At 40.2% G+C, this 19,697-nt stretch overlaps 1 protein-coding gene across 1 annotated transcript in view; it reads left to right on the top strand.

Annotated features, from left to right (window-relative positions):
- The window catches only part of NUP160 (nucleoporin 160), a 53,875-nt gene that overhangs the window by 24,880 nt on the left and 9,298 nt on the right, over positions 1-19,697 (top strand). Inside the window, exons 18-27 of the mRNA XM_030864403.3 lie at positions 568-701; positions 1,363-1,433; positions 2,117-2,276; positions 3,157-3,226; positions 3,811-3,909; positions 5,178-5,297; positions 16,294-16,389; positions 16,489-16,583; positions 16,678-16,774; positions 16,863-16,968. Coding sequence (XP_030720263.1) covers positions 568-701; positions 1,363-1,433; positions 2,117-2,276; positions 3,157-3,226; positions 3,811-3,909; positions 5,178-5,297; positions 16,294-16,389; positions 16,489-16,583; positions 16,678-16,774; positions 16,863-16,968 — 1,048 coding nt within the window. The remainder of the gene's footprint in view (positions 1-567; positions 702-1,362; positions 1,434-2,116; positions 2,277-3,156; positions 3,227-3,810; positions 3,910-5,177; positions 5,298-16,293; positions 16,390-16,488; positions 16,584-16,677; positions 16,775-16,862; positions 16,969-19,697) is intronic.

Here is a 19,697-nt window from a genome sequence, read left to right on the forward strand (position 1 = left end):
ATTGGTCATAAGTTAACACACATGTTTTTTTCTTTTCGGCCACGCCGCGTGGCATACGGATCTTAGCTCCCTGACCAGGGAACGATGAACCTGTGCACCCCACAGTGGAAGCGCAGAGTCTTAACCACTGGACCACCAGAGAAGTCCCAAAGTTATGCACATTTCTAAAACTTTTGGTATTCTTGTAAAATTTTCCTCTAATGGTCATACCTATTTTTACCCAAGACCAGAAGCTTAAGAAAGGACTTAGATTTCTCTGTTACTCTTCTTGGGTCCTGAACCTACAGATTTAATGAAAGTTAAGCTGTTTGTTGTTGTTTTCTTTTACACCATCAGCTCCCATGACATGGTGAGCTGTTTTTTATTATTTTGTACTGTTAAATGGGTAGATATTTTTGCCGCCTGCTACCCCAAAATGTAATAGGGTGTTGCTTTTATGTATGTGTATGTGTTGCTTTTATGTATGCCCTTTGTAACTGTATTATTTTATTTTACCTCCACCTGAACCTAAGAGTTATCATTACTAACTGCTGTTTACTGTCTCACCCACCCACCCACCACGTATAGGTGATTTTGGGAGCTGGTCAGCTCTTTCAGGCTCAGCAAGAACTACTACATCGAACAGCTCCCCTCCTCTTATCTTATTACCTCATTAAATGGGGAAGTCAGTGCTTGGCTACTGATGTTCCAGTTGACACACTGTGAGTTTCATTGTTCTGATTATTTTAAAAGTAAATTGTGAGCTTAATTATTTTTTCCATTGTCTGAAAGAAAAAAAAATTTAATATTATGCTATAGCACTGATATACCTTTAAAATTCAGAGCTTTCAGGTACTCCCTTTTATAAAGGTTAAAGGCAACTTCTAAGAATGAAAATAATAAATATATATTTATTATTATATATGTGTATGTATAATGCAAAGACAAATCCTGTTGAAGGCAAAATAATAAGATGAGGTCATGGGGAAAGTTAGACCACACATAAAAATGTGCTAGTTATTAAGGGTAAGCTGAGATTCTTTATAGCCAAAAGAAGAAAGAAAATTCAATATGTACCTACAAGACTCACATTTCAATTAGATAAGCCATTTTGTTTTTGCTGGCAAGGGAAAGATTTTCATGGCATGGAGGTCTTAAGAAATTTCTGCTCTGGCTTCTCATTGAAGGATCACTGAATGATACGATGGGCAACAATCTGAACCATGGCTCATTTTCCAGATTTTCTTGTGCTTTCAACGGAGCTTTCATGTGTAATTTGTTAATAAAATTGACAGTGTTCTTGATAGGCTAACTTGTTGAAGTAATGTTTAGCATACGAGAATTTATTGAGCTGTTGTTTTTCTGTTTTCCTTTTCCTCACAGGGAGTCTAATCTTCAACATTTATCAGTACTGGAACTAACTGACTCTGGTGCTTTAATGGCAAATAAGTTCGGTAAGGACTGGACTGTGTATGCATTTGATTTCAAGTTTGGCATTTATTGCATATTCATTAAAGTGGTCTTTTGCCACCTTTGCTTTGGAAAGGTCGGTTAGGCTGTGCTTTCACCTTGAGAGGGTACAAGCAAGCTGTGTCCTGAGACCTCTGGTTGTGACAAGAGGTTTGTGCAGGTGTAACCCTAGATCAGACATAAATGAAGGGTATTGCGTGTGTTTATATGCACTGCTGCTTTTCCATTGTATATTGACACTCCAGTGATTAATTCAACAAAATCTTTTTTTTAATTTGCGAAGTTCATGTAGCTTTTGTAATCTTGTTTTCATCAGCAGATATTCAAAAGGAGCCCTCTCTCACGCTTGAGAACCATTCTGGAGAATTTATTTTCTATTGTTTAGGTATAAAACTTAGAATCTTAGGACTGTACTTACTGGAAGCACTTTCTAGAGAAAAGGAATGACTACAATGTTAAGTGGTTTTTTTATCGCATTTATATAGTACTTCATAGTTTACAGATTGCTTTTATTTATATTGGCATTGATTACACCAGTGATGCATTTTATATTTTGAAATAAAAAATGTTCTTTGTTACAGGCGTAAAATGAATCAGTAGACTGTCTTAATTGAAACTTGATGCTACTATCACAAGTTGGTGACTGTTAAAACTTTTTATTTTTAAGTATCTAGCCCTCAGACAATTGTGGAGTTATTCTTCCAAGAAGTTGCAAGAAAACACATTATATCTCATTTGTTCTCTCAACCGAAGGCACCTCTAAGCCAGACTGAGTTGAACTGGCCTGAGATGATTACTGCAATTACCAGTTATTTATTGCAGCTTTTGTATCCTTTCATTTAAAAGCCAGTTGAATGGTTTCTCTTATCCAGATAGTCTAAGATTCAGTAATATTCTGCCTGTGTAATGAAGATGTTTTGTTTTTTTTTTTTTGCGGTACGTGGGCCTCTCACTGCTGCGGCCTCTCCCGTCGCGGAGCACAGGCTCCGGACGCGCAGGCCACGGCCACGGGCCCAGCCGCGGCACGCGGGATCCTCCCAGACCGGGGCATGAACCCGCGTCCCCTGCATCGGCAGTCGGACTCCCAACCACTGCACCACCAGGGAAGCCCTGTAATGAAGATTTTTAATGAGGTTGGGTACTTATCCCCCCAACAAGAGATGATATTTATTTTCAGATATCCCAATTTTTATTTTCTTTTAATTTGTTTTTTTGCTCAGGAGTTGAGCCAGATTTTATTGGTGCACACACATTTGATACCTAGATCTCTTTTTTATATATATATATAATTTATTTATTATTTTATTTTTTAATTTTTGGCTGCGATGGGTCTTTGTTGCGGAACACGGGCTTTCTCTCATTGCGGTGTGTGGGCTTCTCATCGCAGTGGCTTCTCCTGTTGTGGAGCACGGGCTCTAGGGTGTGCAGGCTTCATAGTAGTTGTGGCTCATGGGCTCCAGAGCGCAGGCTCGGTAGTTATGGCACACGGGTTTAGTTGCTCCGTGGCATGTGGGATCTTCGGGGACCAGGGCTTGAACCCATGTTGCCTGCATTGGCAGGCAGATTCTTAACCACTGCGCCACCAGGGAAGCCCCTCTTTACCTTCTTTTTAAAAATTAAGCCATTTCATGGAGTTTGATGCCTAACATGTATTGATATATTTAAGTTTTGCCAAAACAGTAAATAATCTCCTTAACCAATGACTAGATGGCCTAGCAATCCTGGTTGCCTCTTTCTAGAATGTTTGATGGGAAATTGTCAGTATGTACAATTGCAGGTGAGTACTGTTGAACATTTCAGGACAATCATTCTTGTAAAGAATGGGATACCTGGGACTTTTTTCTTTGTAAATGTTTCCTGCATTTTAATTGGGCTGATAGTAAGAACCACAATAATGTACACTCATTTACACCGAAACATACCCCAGAGAGATTTTCTTTACTTCCCTCTTGGCAGTATCATTCCTAACAATTTTTTATAGAGCATTTTTTTGTTAGTTCTCTTTGTTGGGTTCTCTTTATAGTAAGAAAACATACCATTGTCTTAATGTAAATCCTTCACTGGAATCCAGTCAGTTGAACCAGTAAATACCAAAAGTTGGAAAATTGCTAGGATGGAAAGTGCATGTTTGTTTACATGTGTTAGTGTTATTGCAGTCCTGTTTGCTTTCTTAAAGTGTCTAATAACCTAGTATAAGAATGGATTAATGGGATTCGGTTTTAATCTCCAGATGATTTCTGGAGATACAACTTTTGTGTTGATTGACCACTATCTTCTCTCCCTCTGTGAAGAACTTGGAAATGAGTATCTCCTTAAGGAATATTTATTCTCTAATCAGAAAGCATCTTTTATGCCTTTAAGGATTATATTCAACTGCTACATCCCTGGTGTCAAGTCAATGTTGGTTCCTGTCGATTTATGCTGGGACGGTGTTACCTGGTTACAGGAGAGGGACAGAAGGTAAACTGCATTTGAAAGATGAGCAAACCTTAGTGCAAGGAGAACACTTAGTTTCCATCTAAGTGAGGGAATGGGAGGCACAGAATCCTCCAGATAAAGATACAGAAAACTAATAGTGCCAACAAGGGGCATAATATACCTGTGGGGACCGTTTAGCTTCACATACTTTGCAGATTACTTAGGACACAGGAAAATATGAAGAAGAAAACATTAAAACCCTCCTGCCCCTGTGCAGGTATTTTTAGGGATACATTTTTGCAAATAAAATTTATTTCTCAATTACACTGTTTTTATTATATCTTTTTTTTTTTTGGCTGCATTGGGTCTTCGTTGCTGTGCATGGGCTTTCTCTAGTTGTGGCAAGCGGGGGCTACTCTTCGTTGCAGTGCACAGGCTTCTCATTGCAGTGGCTTCTCCTGTTGCAGAGCAAGGGCTCTGAGCACATAGGCTCAGTAGTTGTGGCTCGCAGGCTCTAGAGCGCAGGCTCAGTAGTCGTGGCGCACGGGCTTAGTTGCTCTGCGGCATGTGGGATTTTCCCGGACCAGGGCTCAAACCCGTATCCCCTGCATTGGCAGGTGGATTCTTAACCACTGCACCACCTGGGAAGTCCTATATCTTTTTTTTATGCTGGTTTTCTTCCCATTATGGTAGTTTACATTTCTAATTTTTTCTTCATATCCTGTTATGGAGCTTTTCAAACATAAAGAAAAGTTCAAAGACTTTCATATTAAACAATCATATACCCCCCGCTCAAATTCTACAGTTGTTAACATGTTGCTACAGTTGGTGTATCACATTTATCCATCAATTTTCTTATTAAAGTTTACTTTTTAATTAACAGCATTTAAGTTAAAAAGTTAGATAAATTAGGGCTTCCCTGGTGGCGCAGTGGTTGAGAGTCCGCCTGCTGGTGCAGGGGACACAGGTTCGTGCCCTAGTCCGGGAAGATCCCACATGCCGCGGAGCGGCTGGCCCCATGAGCCATGGCTGCTGAGCCTATGCGTCCGGAGCCTGTGCTCCGCAATGGGAGAGTCCACAACAGTGAGAGGCCCGCATACCGAAAAAAAGAAAAAGTTAGATAAATTAAAGAAAATATTAAATATTGCATCAGAGAGAATTTAGATATGACAGAAACTGCAAATGCAGTCAATGGTCTTAAATAATTTTATTTCTTTTTTGGTTCTCGTTGGTACAAGAAACCTTGACTTATAGCACCTAGAAGTGGAACAGTCTATCATAAGTCATTTTGTATTCTTCTATTTCTCCAGGCTCTGGAATGTTTCTGCCAGGCAGCATCTGAAGTGGGCAAAGAGGAATTCTTAGATCGCTTGATCCGTTCAGAGGATGGGGAGATTGTGTCCACCCCCAGAATGCAGTATTATGATAAGGTATATTCTGTCATGGTTTGGTCCTTCTTATACCACTCTGTGTAAAAATGTAACAGGGCAGGGGGGGCAGATAAATTAGGAGTTTGGGATTAACATATACACACTACTATATATAAAATAGGTAAACAACAAGGACCTACTGTATAGCACAAGGAACTGTACTCAATATCTTGTAATAACCTATAATGGAAAAGAATCTGAGAAAGAATATGAATATATACATATAGATAAATATGTATAACTGAATCACTTTGCTGTACATTTGAAACTAACACAACATTGTAAATTAACTATACTTCAGTTTAAAAAAAGTATCTGAAATGTATTAGTTTGGTATTTGGGGAGAAAAATAACATAAAAATTTAATCACTCCCTGAATCTCCAAATGAAGAGAAAAATGAATTTGCCTAGAGAAATTGAAGAAACATATTTTAAAATTTGATATATGGTATTTTTGTTTTTTCATTTTTTTTTTATTTGGTTGCACTGGGTCTTAGTTGCAGCAGGAGGGCTCCTTAGTTGCGGCATGCATGTGGGATCTAGTTCCCTGACCAGGGATCAAACCCTGGCCCCTGCATTGGGAGCACGGAGTCTTAACCACTGCGCCACCGAGGAAGTCCCTGATAAATGTTTTTAACTTAAATGAAATTCCCATCATGATATAATTTTGTTAGCTCTGTCATCATTAGAACTTTGTTACTTAGTATTCATCTTGCTGATATCTCAAAGAATTAACTTGTAATGCTGTATTTAGCCTTAGTTTGTGATTTAGCCCTGGGTACCCCTCCTGACCTTTTTTTCCTTCTACTCTTTCCTGTGGTCACTCACTCAGCTATAACAGTAGTGGCCTTCTTACTGTCTCATAAAAGCCAAGCACATACTCTATTCCCTTCAGGACCTTTCTCCCTGCTGTTCCTCATCCTGGAATGGTCTTCCTCCAGGTAGTCAAGTTTCTAATGCCCTCATTTCATACAGGTCTCTGCTCCTGTGTCACCTCCTGAGAGTTCCTCCCTGCCTTGCCTACAAAGAAGCAGAGTAACTGTCGTGCACGTGCTCTCCTGCACACCTGCTCCTTCTCTCCCTTAGTGCAGAGTGAGGCACTGTGGGCAGTCTCCTTGCCCCGCTTTATTTTTCTTTATGACATTTAGCCATGCTTGATGTTATATTTTAGACTCTATGTTATTTTTTTTTCACATCTTTATTGGAATATAAGTGCTTTACAATGTTGTGTTAGTTTCTGCTGTACAAAGTGAATCAACTGTATGTATACATATATCCCCATATCCCCTCCCTCTTGAGCCTCCCTCCCACCCTCCCTATCCCATCCCTCTAGGTCTTCACAAAGCACTGAGCTGATCTCCCTGTGCTATGCAGCTTCCCACTAGCCATCCATTTTACATTTGGTAGTGTATATACGTCAGTGCTGCCCTCTGACTTCATCCCAGCTTCCCCGCCCCCACCACCAGTGACCTCAAGTCTGTTCTCTACGTCTGCGTCTTTATTTCTGCCCTGCCACTAGGTTCATCAGTACCGCTTTTTAAAATTCCATATATATGCATTAGCATACAGTATTTGTTTTTCTCTTTCTGAGTTACTTCACTCCGTATGACAGATTTTTCGTCCATTCACCTCACTACAAATAACTCAATTTCGTTCCTTTTTATGGCTGAGTAATATTCCATAATATATATGTGCCACAATCTTCTTTATGCAGTCATCTGTTGATGGACATTTAGGTTGTTTCCATATCCTGGCTATTGTAAACAGTGCTGCAATGAACACTGTGGTATGTGTCTCTTTTTGAATTATGGTTTTCTCAGGGTATATGCCCAGTAGTGGGATTGCTGGGTCATATGGTAGTTCTATTTTTAGTTTTTTAAGGAACCTCCATACTGTTCTCTATAGTGGTTGTACCAGTTTCATTCCCACCAACAGTAGGAGGGTTCCCTTTTCTCCACACCCTCTCTAGCATTTATTGTTTGTAGATTTTTTGATGATGGCCATTCTGACTGGTGTGAGGTGATACCTCACTGTAGTTTTGATTTGCATTTCTCTAATGATTAGTGATGTTGAGCATCTCTTCATGCGTTTGTTGGCCATCTGTATGTCTTCTTTGGAGAAATGTCTATTTAGGTCTTCTGCCCATTATTGGACTGGGTTGTTTGTTTTTTTGACATTGACCTGCATGAGCTGCTTGTATATCTTGGAGATTAATCCTTTGTCAGTTGCTTCGTTTGCAAATAATTTCTTCCATTCTGAGGGTTGTCTTTTTGTCTTGTTTATGGTTTCCTTTGCTGTGAAGAAGATTTTAAGTTTCATTAGGTCCCGTTTGTTTATTTTTGTTTTTATTTCCATTACTGTAGGAGGTGGGTCAAAAAGGATCTTGCTGTGATTTACATCATGGAGTGTTCTGCCTATGTTTTCCTCTAAGAGTTTTATAGTATCTGACCTTACATTTAGGTCTTTAATCCATTTTGAGTTTATTTTTGTGTATGGTGTTAGGGAGTGTTCTTTTTTTGTTGTTGTTGTTGTTTTTGGCTGCATTGGGTCTTCCGTTGCTGCACACGGGCTTTCTCTAGTTGTGGTGAGCGGAGGCTACTCTTCGTGTGGTTTGAGGGCTTCTCATTATGGTGGCTTCTCCTGTTGCAGACCACGGGCTCTAGGCACGCGGGCTTCAGTAGCTGTGGCACACAGGCTCAGTAGTTGTGGCTCATGGGCTCTAGAGCACAGGCCCAGTAGTTGTGGCGCACGGGCTTAGTTGCTCCATGGCATGTGGGATCTTCCCAGACCAGGGATTGAACCCATGTCCCCCGCACTGGCAGGCAGATTCTTAACCACTGCGCCACCAGGGAAGTCCGGGAGTGTTCTAATTTCATTCTTTTACATTAGCTGTCCATTTTTCCCAGCACCACTTATTGAAGGGCTGTCTTTTCTCCATTTTCTATTCTTGCCTCCTTTATCAAAGATAAGGTGACCATATGTGTGTGGGCTTTCTATCTTGTTGCATTGATCTATATTTCTGTATTTGTGTCAGTACCATACTGTCTTGATTACTGTAGCTTTGTAGTATAGTCTGAAGTCAGGGAGCCTGATTTCTCCAGCTCTGTTTTTCTTTCTCGAAGATTGCTTTGGCTATTTAGGATCTTTTGTGTTTCCTTACAAATTGTAAGATTTCTTGTTCTAGTTCTGTCAAAAATGCCATTGGTAATTTGATAGGGATTGCATTGAACCTGTAGATTGCGTTGAGTAGTGTAGTCATTTTCACAATATTGATTCTTCCAATCCAGGAGCATGGTATATCTCTCCATCTGTTTATGTTATCTTTGATTTCTTTCATCAGTGTTTTATAGTTTTCTGAGTACAGGTCTTTTGCCTCCTTAGATATGTTTATTCCTAGGTATTTTATTCTTTTTGTTGTGATGGTAAAATGGGATTGTTTCCTTAATTTCTCTTTCTGATCTTTTGTTGTTAGTGTACAGGAATGCAAGAGATTTCTGTGCATTAATTTTGTTTCCTGCAACCTTACCAAATTCATTGATTAGTTCTAGTAGTTTTCTGGTGGCATCTTTAGGCTGTTCTATGTATAGTATCATGTCATCTGCAAACGTTGACAGTTTTACTTCTTCTTTTCCAATTTGTATTCCTTTTATTTCTTTTTCTTCTCTGATTGCTATGGCTAGGATGTCTAATACTATGTTGAATAATAGTGGCGAGAGTGGACGTCCTTGTCTTGTTCCTGATCTTAGAGGAAATGCCTTCAGTTTTTCACCGTTGAGAATGATGTTTGCTGTGGGTTTGTCGTATGTGGCTTTTATTCTGTTGAGATAGGTTCCTCTGCACCCACTTTCTGGAGAGTTTTCATCATAAATAGGTGTTGGATTTTGTCAAAAGCTTTTTCTGCATCTATTAAGATGATCATATGGTTTTTGTTCTTCAATTTGTTAATATGGTGTATCACATTGATTGTTTTACATATATTGAAGAATCCTTGCATCTCTGGGAAAAATCCCACTTGATCATGGTGTATGATCCTTTTAATGTGTTGCTGGATTCTGTTTGCTAGTATTTTGTTGAGGATTTTTGCATCTGTGTTCATCAGTGATATTGGTCTATAATTTTCTTTTTTTGTGATATCTTTGTCCGGTTTTGGTATCAGGGTGATGATGCCCTCGTAGAACAAGTTTGGGAGTGTTCCTCCCTCCACAATTTTTTGGAAGAGTTTGAGAAGGATAGGTGTTAATTCTTCTCTAAATGTTTGATAGAATTCACCTATGAAGCCATCTGTCCTGGACTTCTCTTTGTTGGAAGATTTTTAATTACAGTTTCAATTTCACTACCTGTGATTGGTCTGTTTATATTTTCTAATTCTTCCTGGTTCTATCTTGGAAGGTTTTACTCTTCCAAGAATTTGTCCATTTCTTTCAGATTATCCATTTTATTGGCTTATAGTTGGTTGTAGTAGTCGCTTATCATCTTTTGTATTTCTGTGATATCAGTTGTAACCTCTCCTTTTTCATTTCTAATTTTATTGATCTACGTCCTCTCCTGTTTTTTCTTGATGGTCTGGCTAAAGGTTTATCAATTTTGTTTATCTTCTCAAAGAACCAGCTTTTAGTTTTATTGATCTCTGCTATTGTTTTCTTTGTTTTTATTTCTGCTCTGATCTTTATGATTTCTTTCCTTCTACTAATTTTGGGCTTCCTTTGTTCTTTTTCTGGTTGCTTTAGGTGTAAGTTTAGATGTTTATTTGAGATTTTTCTTGTTTCCTGAGGTGACCTTGAATTGCTATGAACTTCCCTCTTAGAACTGCTTTTGCTGCGTCCCATAGGTTTTGGATTGTTGTGTTTTCGTTTTCATTTGTTTCTAGATATTTTTTGATTTCTTATTTTATTTCTTCAGTGATCTCTTGGTTATTTAGCAGCGCACTGTTTAGCCTCCATGTGTTTGTGTTTTTTACTGTTTTTTCCTGTAATTGATTTCTAATCTCATAGCGTTGTGGTCAGAAAAGATGCTTGATACAATTTCATTTTTCTTAAATTTTCCAAGGTTTGATTTGTGACCCAAAATGTGATCTATTCTGGAGAACGTTCCATGTGCACTTGATAAGAAAGTGTATTCTTCTGCTTTCGGGTGGAATGTCCTAAAAATATCAATTAAGTCTATCTTGTCTGTTGTGTCATTTAAAGCTCGTGTTTCCTTATTTATTTTCTGTTTGGATGATCTTTCTATTGGTGTAAGTGGGGAGTTAAAGTCCACCACTATTATTGTGTTACTATCGATTTCTCCTTTTATGGCCTTATGTACTGAGGTGCTCCTATGTTGGGTGCATAAATATTTATAATTGTTGTGTTTTCTTCTTGGATGAATCCCTTGATAATTATGTAGTGTCCCTCCTTATCTCTTATAACAGTCTTTATTTTAAAGTCTATTTTCTCTGATGTGAGTATTGCTACTCCAGCTTTCTTTTGATTTCCATTTGCATGGAATATCTTTTTCCATCCCTTCACTTTCAGTCTGTACGTGTCCCTAGGTCTGAAGTGGGTCTCTTGTAGACAGCATATATAAGCATCTTGTTATTATATCCATTCAGCCAGTCTGTGTCTTTTGGTTGGACCATTTAATCCATTTACATTCAAGGTGATTATCGATATGTATGTTCCTATTACCATTTTCTTAATTGATTTGGGTTTGTTTCTGTGCGTCTTTTTCTTCTCTTGTGTTTCCTGCTTAGAAAAGGTCCGTTAGCATTTGTTGTAGAGCTAGTTTGGTGGTGCTGAATCCTGTTAGCTTTTGCTTGTCTGTAAAGCTTTTGATTTCTCCATCGAATCTGAATGAGATCCTTGCTGGGTAGAGTAATCTTGTAGGTTTTTCCCTTTCATCAGTTTAAATATGTCCTGCCACTCCCTTCTGGCTTGCAGAATTTCTGCTGAAAGATCAGCTGTTAACATTATGAGGATTCCCTTGTATGTTATTTGTTGCTTTTCCCTTGCTGCTTTTAACATTTTTCTTTGTATTTAATTTTTGATAGTTTGATTAATATGTGTCTTGGAGTGTTTCTCTTTGGGTTTATCCTGTATGGGACTCTCTGTGCTTCCTGGACTTGATTGACTATTTCCTTTCCCATGTTAGGGAAGTTTTCAACTATAATCTCTTCAAATATTTTCTCAGACCCTTTCTTTTCCTCTTCTTCTTCTGGGACCCCTATAATTCGAATGTTGGTGCATTTAATGTTGTCCCAGAGGTCTCCAAGACCGTCCTCAGTTCTTTTCATTCTTTTTTCTTCTGCTCCCTGGCAGTTATTTCCACCTTTTTATCTTCCAGGTCACTTATCTGTTCTTCTGCCTCAGTTATTCTGCTGTTGATTCCTTCTAGAGTATTTTTAATTTCAGTTATTGTGTTGTTCATCACTGTTTGTTTGCTCTTTAGTTCTTCTAGATCCTTGTTGAATGTTTCTTGTATTTTCTCCATTCTGTTTCTGAGATTTTGGATCATCTTTACTATCATCACTCTGAATTCTTTTTCAGGTAGGTTGCCTATTTCATCTTCATTTATTTGGTCTTGTAGGTTTTTACCTTGCTCCTTTGTCTGTAACTTTTTTTTTTTCACTTCTTTTTTTTTTTTTCTTTTTTTGATGGGTATGGCTGTATTCCTGTCTTACTGGTTGTTTGGCCTGAGGCATCCAGCACTGGAGTTTGCAGACAGTTGGGAGAAGCCAAGTCTTGGTGCCGAGATGAGACCTCCAGGAGGCCTCACTCTGATTAATATTCCCTGGGGTCTGAGGTTCTCTGTTAGTCCAGCGGTTTGGACTCAGAGCTCCCACTATAGGAGCTTGGGCCCGACCTCCGGCCTGGGAACCAAGATCCCGCAAGCCAGGTGGTGTGGCAAAAAAAAAAAAAAAGGGAGCAATACAATAACAAAGAATAAAAAACAAAATAAAATTAAAAAGATAAAAAATATATTAGGAAAAATAAAAATATAATTGAAACAACTGCAACAAGGTAAAATAAAACCACAACAGAAAAAAGAAAAAAGGGTGGTGGAGGAGGGGGGGAACAAGCCAAAAGGAGCAGAACAATAACAAAGTATAAAGAATGAAAGTAGAAAAATAAAAGATTTATTAGAAAAAAATGTAAATGAATCAACAAGGTAAAACAGAACCCCAATCTAAAAGAGCAAAAAAGAAGAAAAGAAAAAAAAAGCCTTGGCTATGGGGGCAGAGTTTAGGTGGGGGCGGAACTTAGGCAGCGGCAGGGTTTAGGCTGGGGCAGGACCTAGGCGGGTGGGGGGTGACATCTGAGCATGGGGCAGGGCATGGATTTAGGACCCACGCAGCTGGAAAAGGCTTTGGGGGTGAGGCCTAGCTAGGGTGACATTTAATTGTAGGGTGGGGCCTCTGCTTAGGACTTGCGTGGAAGGGGAGTGGCAGCACCTCCCAAGGAGGGCCTCTGGAATGTGGGGTTCAGGAGTTTGGAGTAAGGCCTTGGGTGTGGGTGTGTGGGTGGGGTTTAGGCCTGGCGTGTTGGAAGGGGTCTCAGAGGAGGTCTCCAAGTGTAGAGGTGTGACCCTGGGTGGGGGTGTAGGGGTGGGGCTTGGGCTCTGCGCTGCAGGAGGGAGGCTCCCTGGGCAGAGTATTTGGCCCCAGAACCCAACAGGCTCTCCAGTGCCTAAGTGGACAGGGAAAGTGCTGGCTGCATTCCCTTCCATTCCTCTGTGCCCCCCTCTCCCCCCACAGTCTCCCCCAGGGTCTCCCCCATCCCCTCTGGACCCCTAACCATGGGTGGGTTCTGCTGGGTGTAGGAACTCCTCCCCTCCCCCAGCCGCCCCTCAGGGGTGCGGTCCCGTAGTTCCAGCCTTTATTTTTGCTCCCCCTTCCCTCCCTCCCACTCTGTCAGGACCCCACGGCTGGAGGGGGCCTCGATGGGCAGAGGATCAGGCCCAGATCTCAGCAGGCTCCCGGGGGCCCAAGTGGGCAGGGAAACCTGGCCACTCTCCCTTTTGATCCTCTGCCCTCCCAGTGGTCCCCCAATTTCCCCCTTCGGGTGTGGGATCCTTCCCCCTCCCCCAGCCGCCCCTCAGGGGCACCAGTCCTGTCCCGCCTCCACTTCTCCCCCCTCACCCCCCCCCACTTCACACATCCTACTTGGTCGCTGGGGGTTCCTGCCATCCCCGTGGTCCCCCCGACAGGTTCCTGTAGGTGCCCTAGTTGTGAGGAGACACGAATTCCGTGTCCTCCTCGTCCACCATCTTGACTCCACCCCTAGATTCTACGTTATTTGTTTATCTGGATTTCCTACCAAAAAGTAAATGCGACAGGAGCAGGCTTCACAGTTTGTTCATTGCTTGTTAAAGAGATAAATAAATTTATACGGAAGTAGATTTGTAACTCTTAATAACTGTCTGCCATTCTACTAATAAGAAAATTATTTTGAATTTTAAGTAAAGATTTTTAATCTGAGGCCAGATAGGTTTGAGGTATCAGTACATCCCCTGAAAATACGTGCAAAGCATTTTGTATTTTTTTCTGTGGAGACACTCCATAGTTTTCATCACTGGAAAAAAAAAAAGCATAAAAATCACTGCTCCAGTGGACTCACTCACAGAACAAATAAATTAAGATGTGCTAATGTTTAATATCAGGATTGACTCTGGTGCCCTTAGTCCTTTCACCAGGTGGTCATTTGTCACTTAGTCTCGAGGTAGGCATCTGAGGGAAGAGTGAGTCACAGCGAAGGGCAGGGTTGCAGAGTGGCACTCTCACTCATCCACTTGATTTCAGTATGTTTGCCTGGTTAAGCTGATTTACACATTATATTGCTTAATTTTAATGAAAATCACCAAAAAAAAAAAAGAATGTGTATATATGTATAACTGAATCACTTTGCTGTACGGCAGTAATTAACACATTGTAAATCAACTATACTTCAATTAAATAAATAAAATTTTAAAATAATGAAAATCACCTTCACTGTATGGACTTGGCTTTTAAAAACTCATGTGAAGGGACTTCCCTGGTGGTCCAGTGGTTAAGACTCCACGCTGCCGATGCAGGGGGCATGGGTTCGATCCCTGGTTGGGGAACTAAGATCCCACATCCCATGCATTGTGTGGCCAAAAAAAAAAAAAAAATTCCTGTGAAGCAGCCAGATTGAATATATTAACAAAGTGCATACGAACAAATTAGGATAAGATAGGGCTGGCACTTCTACTTTTGATATAGGCTCTTCATCAACCACATTGCAAGGTAAAAAGAGTGACGGTCTGTAATCAGGTCTGAGAATCAGCCAGAAACAATTGAACTTTTCAAGAATGCCACTTTAAAATCTAACTAAGTGTACCTTGAATTAAAATGTCAATTCAAGATAGTAGGAAGCCATGCAAATAATCAAGGCATCCTGATCACCTATGGTGGAGTATAAATTGGTTACAGCCACTCTGGAAAACTTTTTACCTACTGGCTCCAATCTTTGACATGCCTTCTGACCCAGTAATTCCAATTCTAAATATATATGGAAAGATATACATGTTTACTAAAAGAGATATGTATGTATGTTCCAAGCAGCATGTCATAAAATTCATGTACTAGAAACAATCCAACTATCCATTAACAGAATGGATCAATGGATTATGGTATATTCTTTCAATGGACTACAACACAGCAATGAAATGAATTGCTGAATGAAATAACATAGATCAGTCTTACAAACATGTTAAGCAAAAGCAGGCAGACAGGGCTTCCCTGGTGGCGCAGTGGTTAAGAATCCACCTGCCAATGCAGGAGACACGGGTTCAAGCCCTGGTCTGGGAAGATCCCACATGCCGTGGAGCAGCTAAGCCCGTGCACCACAACTACAGAAGCCTGCGCACCCTAGAGCCCCTGCTCTGCAACAAGGGAAGCCACCACAGTGAGAAGCCTGCACACCACAATGAAGAGTAGCCCCCACTCGCGGCAACTAGAGAGAGCCCGCGTGCAGCAACGAAGACCCAACGCAGCCAAAAGTAAATAAATAAATAAATTTATTTTTTGTTAAAAAAGAAAAAAAAGTAGGCACACACACACAAAAGAATACTATAGATCCTGTTTCCATGAAATTAAAAACAAAACTAATAAAATTCAGTAGTGGCTGGAAGGAGTCATGTGGGGGCTTTGGAGTATTGGTATGTTACAATTCTTAACTTGGCTGCTGGGAACATGGGTATGTTTACTTTGTGAACGTTCAACCAGCTATGTACTTAGGATTTGTGTACGTTTCTAACTATGTTATACTTCATTAAGAAGTATAACCTTAAAAAAAAAAAAAAACTGTAAGCATCCAGAAGAAAAAGATGTTTTTATACTGCTAATAAGGCAGAAAAAAGCAAATAATCAGTAAGTACTAATAACTACAAATAATAATTTTTAAACTACCTTTATCTTCATCTTTAAGAAATTTCTATTTTGAAAGTGTTATTATACATATTTTTTAGAAATGTGTGTATATAGTATAAGTAAATGTCTGGGGAGTGTACTCAGACATTCTCAATAGGGTGGACAATCAAAAAAGTTTAAAGAGCACTATCCTATGTTGTATTAGAAATGGGTTATGTCAGACATTAATGTATTCTCTTTAGTGTTTCTATAAGGCTATGATGCTAATTTACTAGGCTTTAAATTCATCTGTGACCTAAACAGTTAGTAGGAAAAGTTAGTAGTGAAATTATATTTGCTCATTCAACAAACGTTTACTGAGAACCTATTATGTACTAAACACTGAGGATAGAGCTGTGCACAGAAAAGACCAATAAAGGGTTTTACAACAGGTGTCTTATTTAACAGTAGAATCTAAAGGAAAATCTTAAATGTTAACCAAATAATCTTGTCCATCTTGTTGTCGGCACCTTTGATTTAATCTTTATCTTACCTACTTATCTTTCTAATTGATTTTAAATCGTAGTCTAATTTGAAGTGCACTATACCATGTTAATATTAATGGAAATTTCTTCTTCTGTTTCCCCTTAGGTTTTGCGTCTGCTCGATGTCGTTGGGTTGCCTGAACTGGTTATTCAGTTGGCTACATCAGCAATAACTGAAGCAGGTGATGACTGGAAAAGTCAGGTAAGGACTAACTGTAATCTAGTTATTGCCCTTGAGGTTTATCATGGATGTGGTGTTTTAATTTCTATTGTTCTTTTTTTCCCTATGTTTGATACTTAGGCTACTTTAAGGACATGCATTTTCAAACATCATTTGGATTTAGGTCACAATAGCCATGCATATGAAGCCTTAACCCAAATTCCTGATTCCAGCAGGTAATCAATCTCACAGTCTTATTTAGAGGAGGCAATTTACCAGCCCTGTGTAATCCACTAAGAAAATTTACCCTCATATCACTTTTCCTTCTAGACAGTTAGATTGTTTACGGCAGCTGGTGGTAGTTCTTTGTGAACGCTCACAGCTACAGGATCTTGTAGAGTTTCCCTATGTGAATCTGCATAATGAGGTAATTTTATTTATCCACTGATGACTGGACATAGCTGTGGTGGTTGTCATGCTGGCTACTAACTTTGATATCTGATTGCCTCCTTTAGGTTGTGGGAATAATTGAATCACGTGCGAGAGCTGTGGACCTTATGACTTACAATTACTATGAGCTTCTGTATGCCTTCCACATCTATCGTCACAATTACCGGAAGGGTGAGCAGTTGAAGCGTACAGTCTTTGTGGAGGCAACCTTATCAGTTGTATTGTGTCTTACAAAAACTATTATCTGTTTGACTTAGTAATTTTTACCTTATTTTTACCATTGGACAAGTGTTCTCTACAGGCATTTGGGGAACTTATGTTTAAGTTCGAGGTTAGCTTCACCTTTTTGTGGATTACCTGTACGCCCTAAAGATAGGCACTTCTCGTGAATTCCCTGGTGGTCCACTGGTTAGGACTCCCCGCTTTCACTGCCGAGGGCACAGTTTCAATCCCTGGTCAGGGAACTAAGATCCCCACAAGCCACTCAGCGCGGCCAAAAAAAAAAGGCACTTCTCCCATTCTAGAACATTCTTGAGGCATTTCTAGTTAGATGGCATTCTGTGTGTATCTTCCATCTAATTTTATTTTTTACTATTATTTTTATTTTTTTGGCTGCATTGGGTCTTCATTGCTGCCCACGGGCTTTCTCTAGTTGCGGTGAGCAGGGGCTACTCTTCATTGTGGTGTTCAGGCTTCTCACTGCGGTGGCTTCTCTTGTTGCAGAGCATGGGCTCTAGGTGTGTAGGCTTCATTAGTTGTGGCGCACTGGCTCAGTAGTTGTGGCTTGAAGGCTCTAGAGTACAGGCTCAGTAGTTGTGGTGCACTGGCTTAGTTGCTCCGCGGCATGTGGGATCTTCCCGGACCAGGGCTTGAACCCGTGTCCCCTGCATTGGCAGGCGGATTCTTAACCACTGGGCCACCAGGGAAGTCCATTCCATCTAATTTTAAAAGAAATGTTATTTCACTAAAGGCACCTTGAATTCTTGTGGCTGGTTTTAAGTTCCTGTACCATTTTGCTTTTGGCCTTTCTTTTCTCTTATTTTTGCTGATCCTTTTGAGAGTAAGTTGTGGACATCATGTCTCAGTACATAAATACTTGCATCTCAAGGACATTTCCTTATATAACCTCAATACAATTATCAAACTGAGAACATGTAACTAATTTTGTGAATTAAATGTAAATGTGGTGCTCTTATCTTATGTGCTATTCACATTTAAATATGGCCAAACATAATGGGTTTTTTTTTTTTAATTTATTTATTTTTGGCTGTGTTGGGTCCTCATTGCTGTGCACGGACTTTCTTTAGTTGTGACGAGCAGGGGCTACTCTTTGTTGCCGAGTGCGGGCCTCTTGTTGTCGTGGCTTCTCTTGCTGCAGAGCATGGACTCTAGGTGTGCGGGGCTCAGTTGTTGTGGCTTGCAGGCTTCAGAGTGCAGGCTCAGTAGTTGTGGTGCATGGGGTTACTTGCTCCACGGCATATGGGACCTTCCTGGGGCAGGGCCCAACCCCGTATCCCCTGCATTGGCAGCAGATTCTTAACCACTGCACCACCAGGGAAGACCAATGATTTTTTTTAATAGTACATTTCTCCCATACTGTCCTCACCCCCTGATCTAGGATCACATCTTGCATTTAATTGTCCTCTTTAGTCTCCTTTAATCTGGAGCATTCTTTTAGCCTTACTTTGCCTTTGATGACGTTGATATATTTGAAGAAGAAAGGCCAGTCATTTTTGTAGAACGTTTCTAAATTTGGATTTGTATGATGACAATGAAGTCATTATCAGGTCAGCTAAAATAAAGGGATTACATATCTGTTTTAAGATCATATTTTACAAGATGACCATTGTGGTTACCCTTTGGAACCTCTAACATTTTTATACCATTTTCACTCAGAGTCTTTTATTAGGTTTCTTACTCATTTTCATTGGGAAGAATGGATGGAAGTAATTCATAGGCATGTTCTTAATATTCCTAATGGTAAAATATGTTTACATATTCTTTTTCTTTTTTTTTTTAATAAATTTATTTATTTATTTTTGGCTGCGTTGGGTCTTCATTGCTGCGCAGGCTTTCTCTAGTTGCGGCGAGCAGGGGCTACTCTTCATTGCAGTGCATGGGCTTCTCATTGCAGTGGCTTCTCTTATTGCGGAGCACGGGCTCTAGGCGCATGGGCTTCAGTAGTTGTGTCACGCAGGCTCAGTAGTTGTGGCTCATGGAATAAGTTGCTCTGTGGCATGTGGATCTTCCCAGACCAGGGCTCAAACACGTGTCCCCTGCATTGGCAGGCAGATTCTTAACCACTGCGCCACCAGGGAAGTCCTGCATATTCTTTGAGTAATGCAAGAAAGGAAAAATAGATGATTCAAGATATATTACTACTTTCACAATGACAACATCCATTACATCAACCTGATTAAGACCAGCTTAGCTAGATTAACGTTCAGGTCTTTCTGGAGCAAGGCTGTTTTTCTGACAAAATGTCTTACATATTGCAGGCACTCAAAATATTTGTTGGGATGAAAAATAGTTTGATTTGATTTGGAAACTGAAAGGGAATTTTAAAATCTGTTTAGTTTCTGGAGTCCCATGCTGTCTCAGAACAATGTTTTTTCAATATTTCATTCAACCTATGTAACTAAAGCATTATAAAAATAAGAGTCTGGGACTTCCCTGGTGGAGCAGTGGTTAAGAATCCACCCACCAATGCAGGGGGCACAGGTTCGAGCCCTGGTCTGGGAAGATCCCGCATGCCACGGAGTGGCTAAGCCCGTGCACCACAACTACTGAGCCTGCGCTCTAGAGCCCACGTGCCACAACTACTGAAGCCGGCACGCCTAGAGCCTGTGCTCCGCAACAAGAGAAACCACTGCAATGAGAAGCCCACGTACTGCAACAAA

This window comes from Globicephala melas, chromosome 8, assembly GCF_963455315.2.
Source record: "Globicephala melas chromosome 8, mGloMel1.2, whole genome shotgun sequence".
Lineage (NCBI taxonomy): Eukaryota > Metazoa > Chordata > Mammalia > Artiodactyla > Delphinidae > Globicephala > Globicephala melas.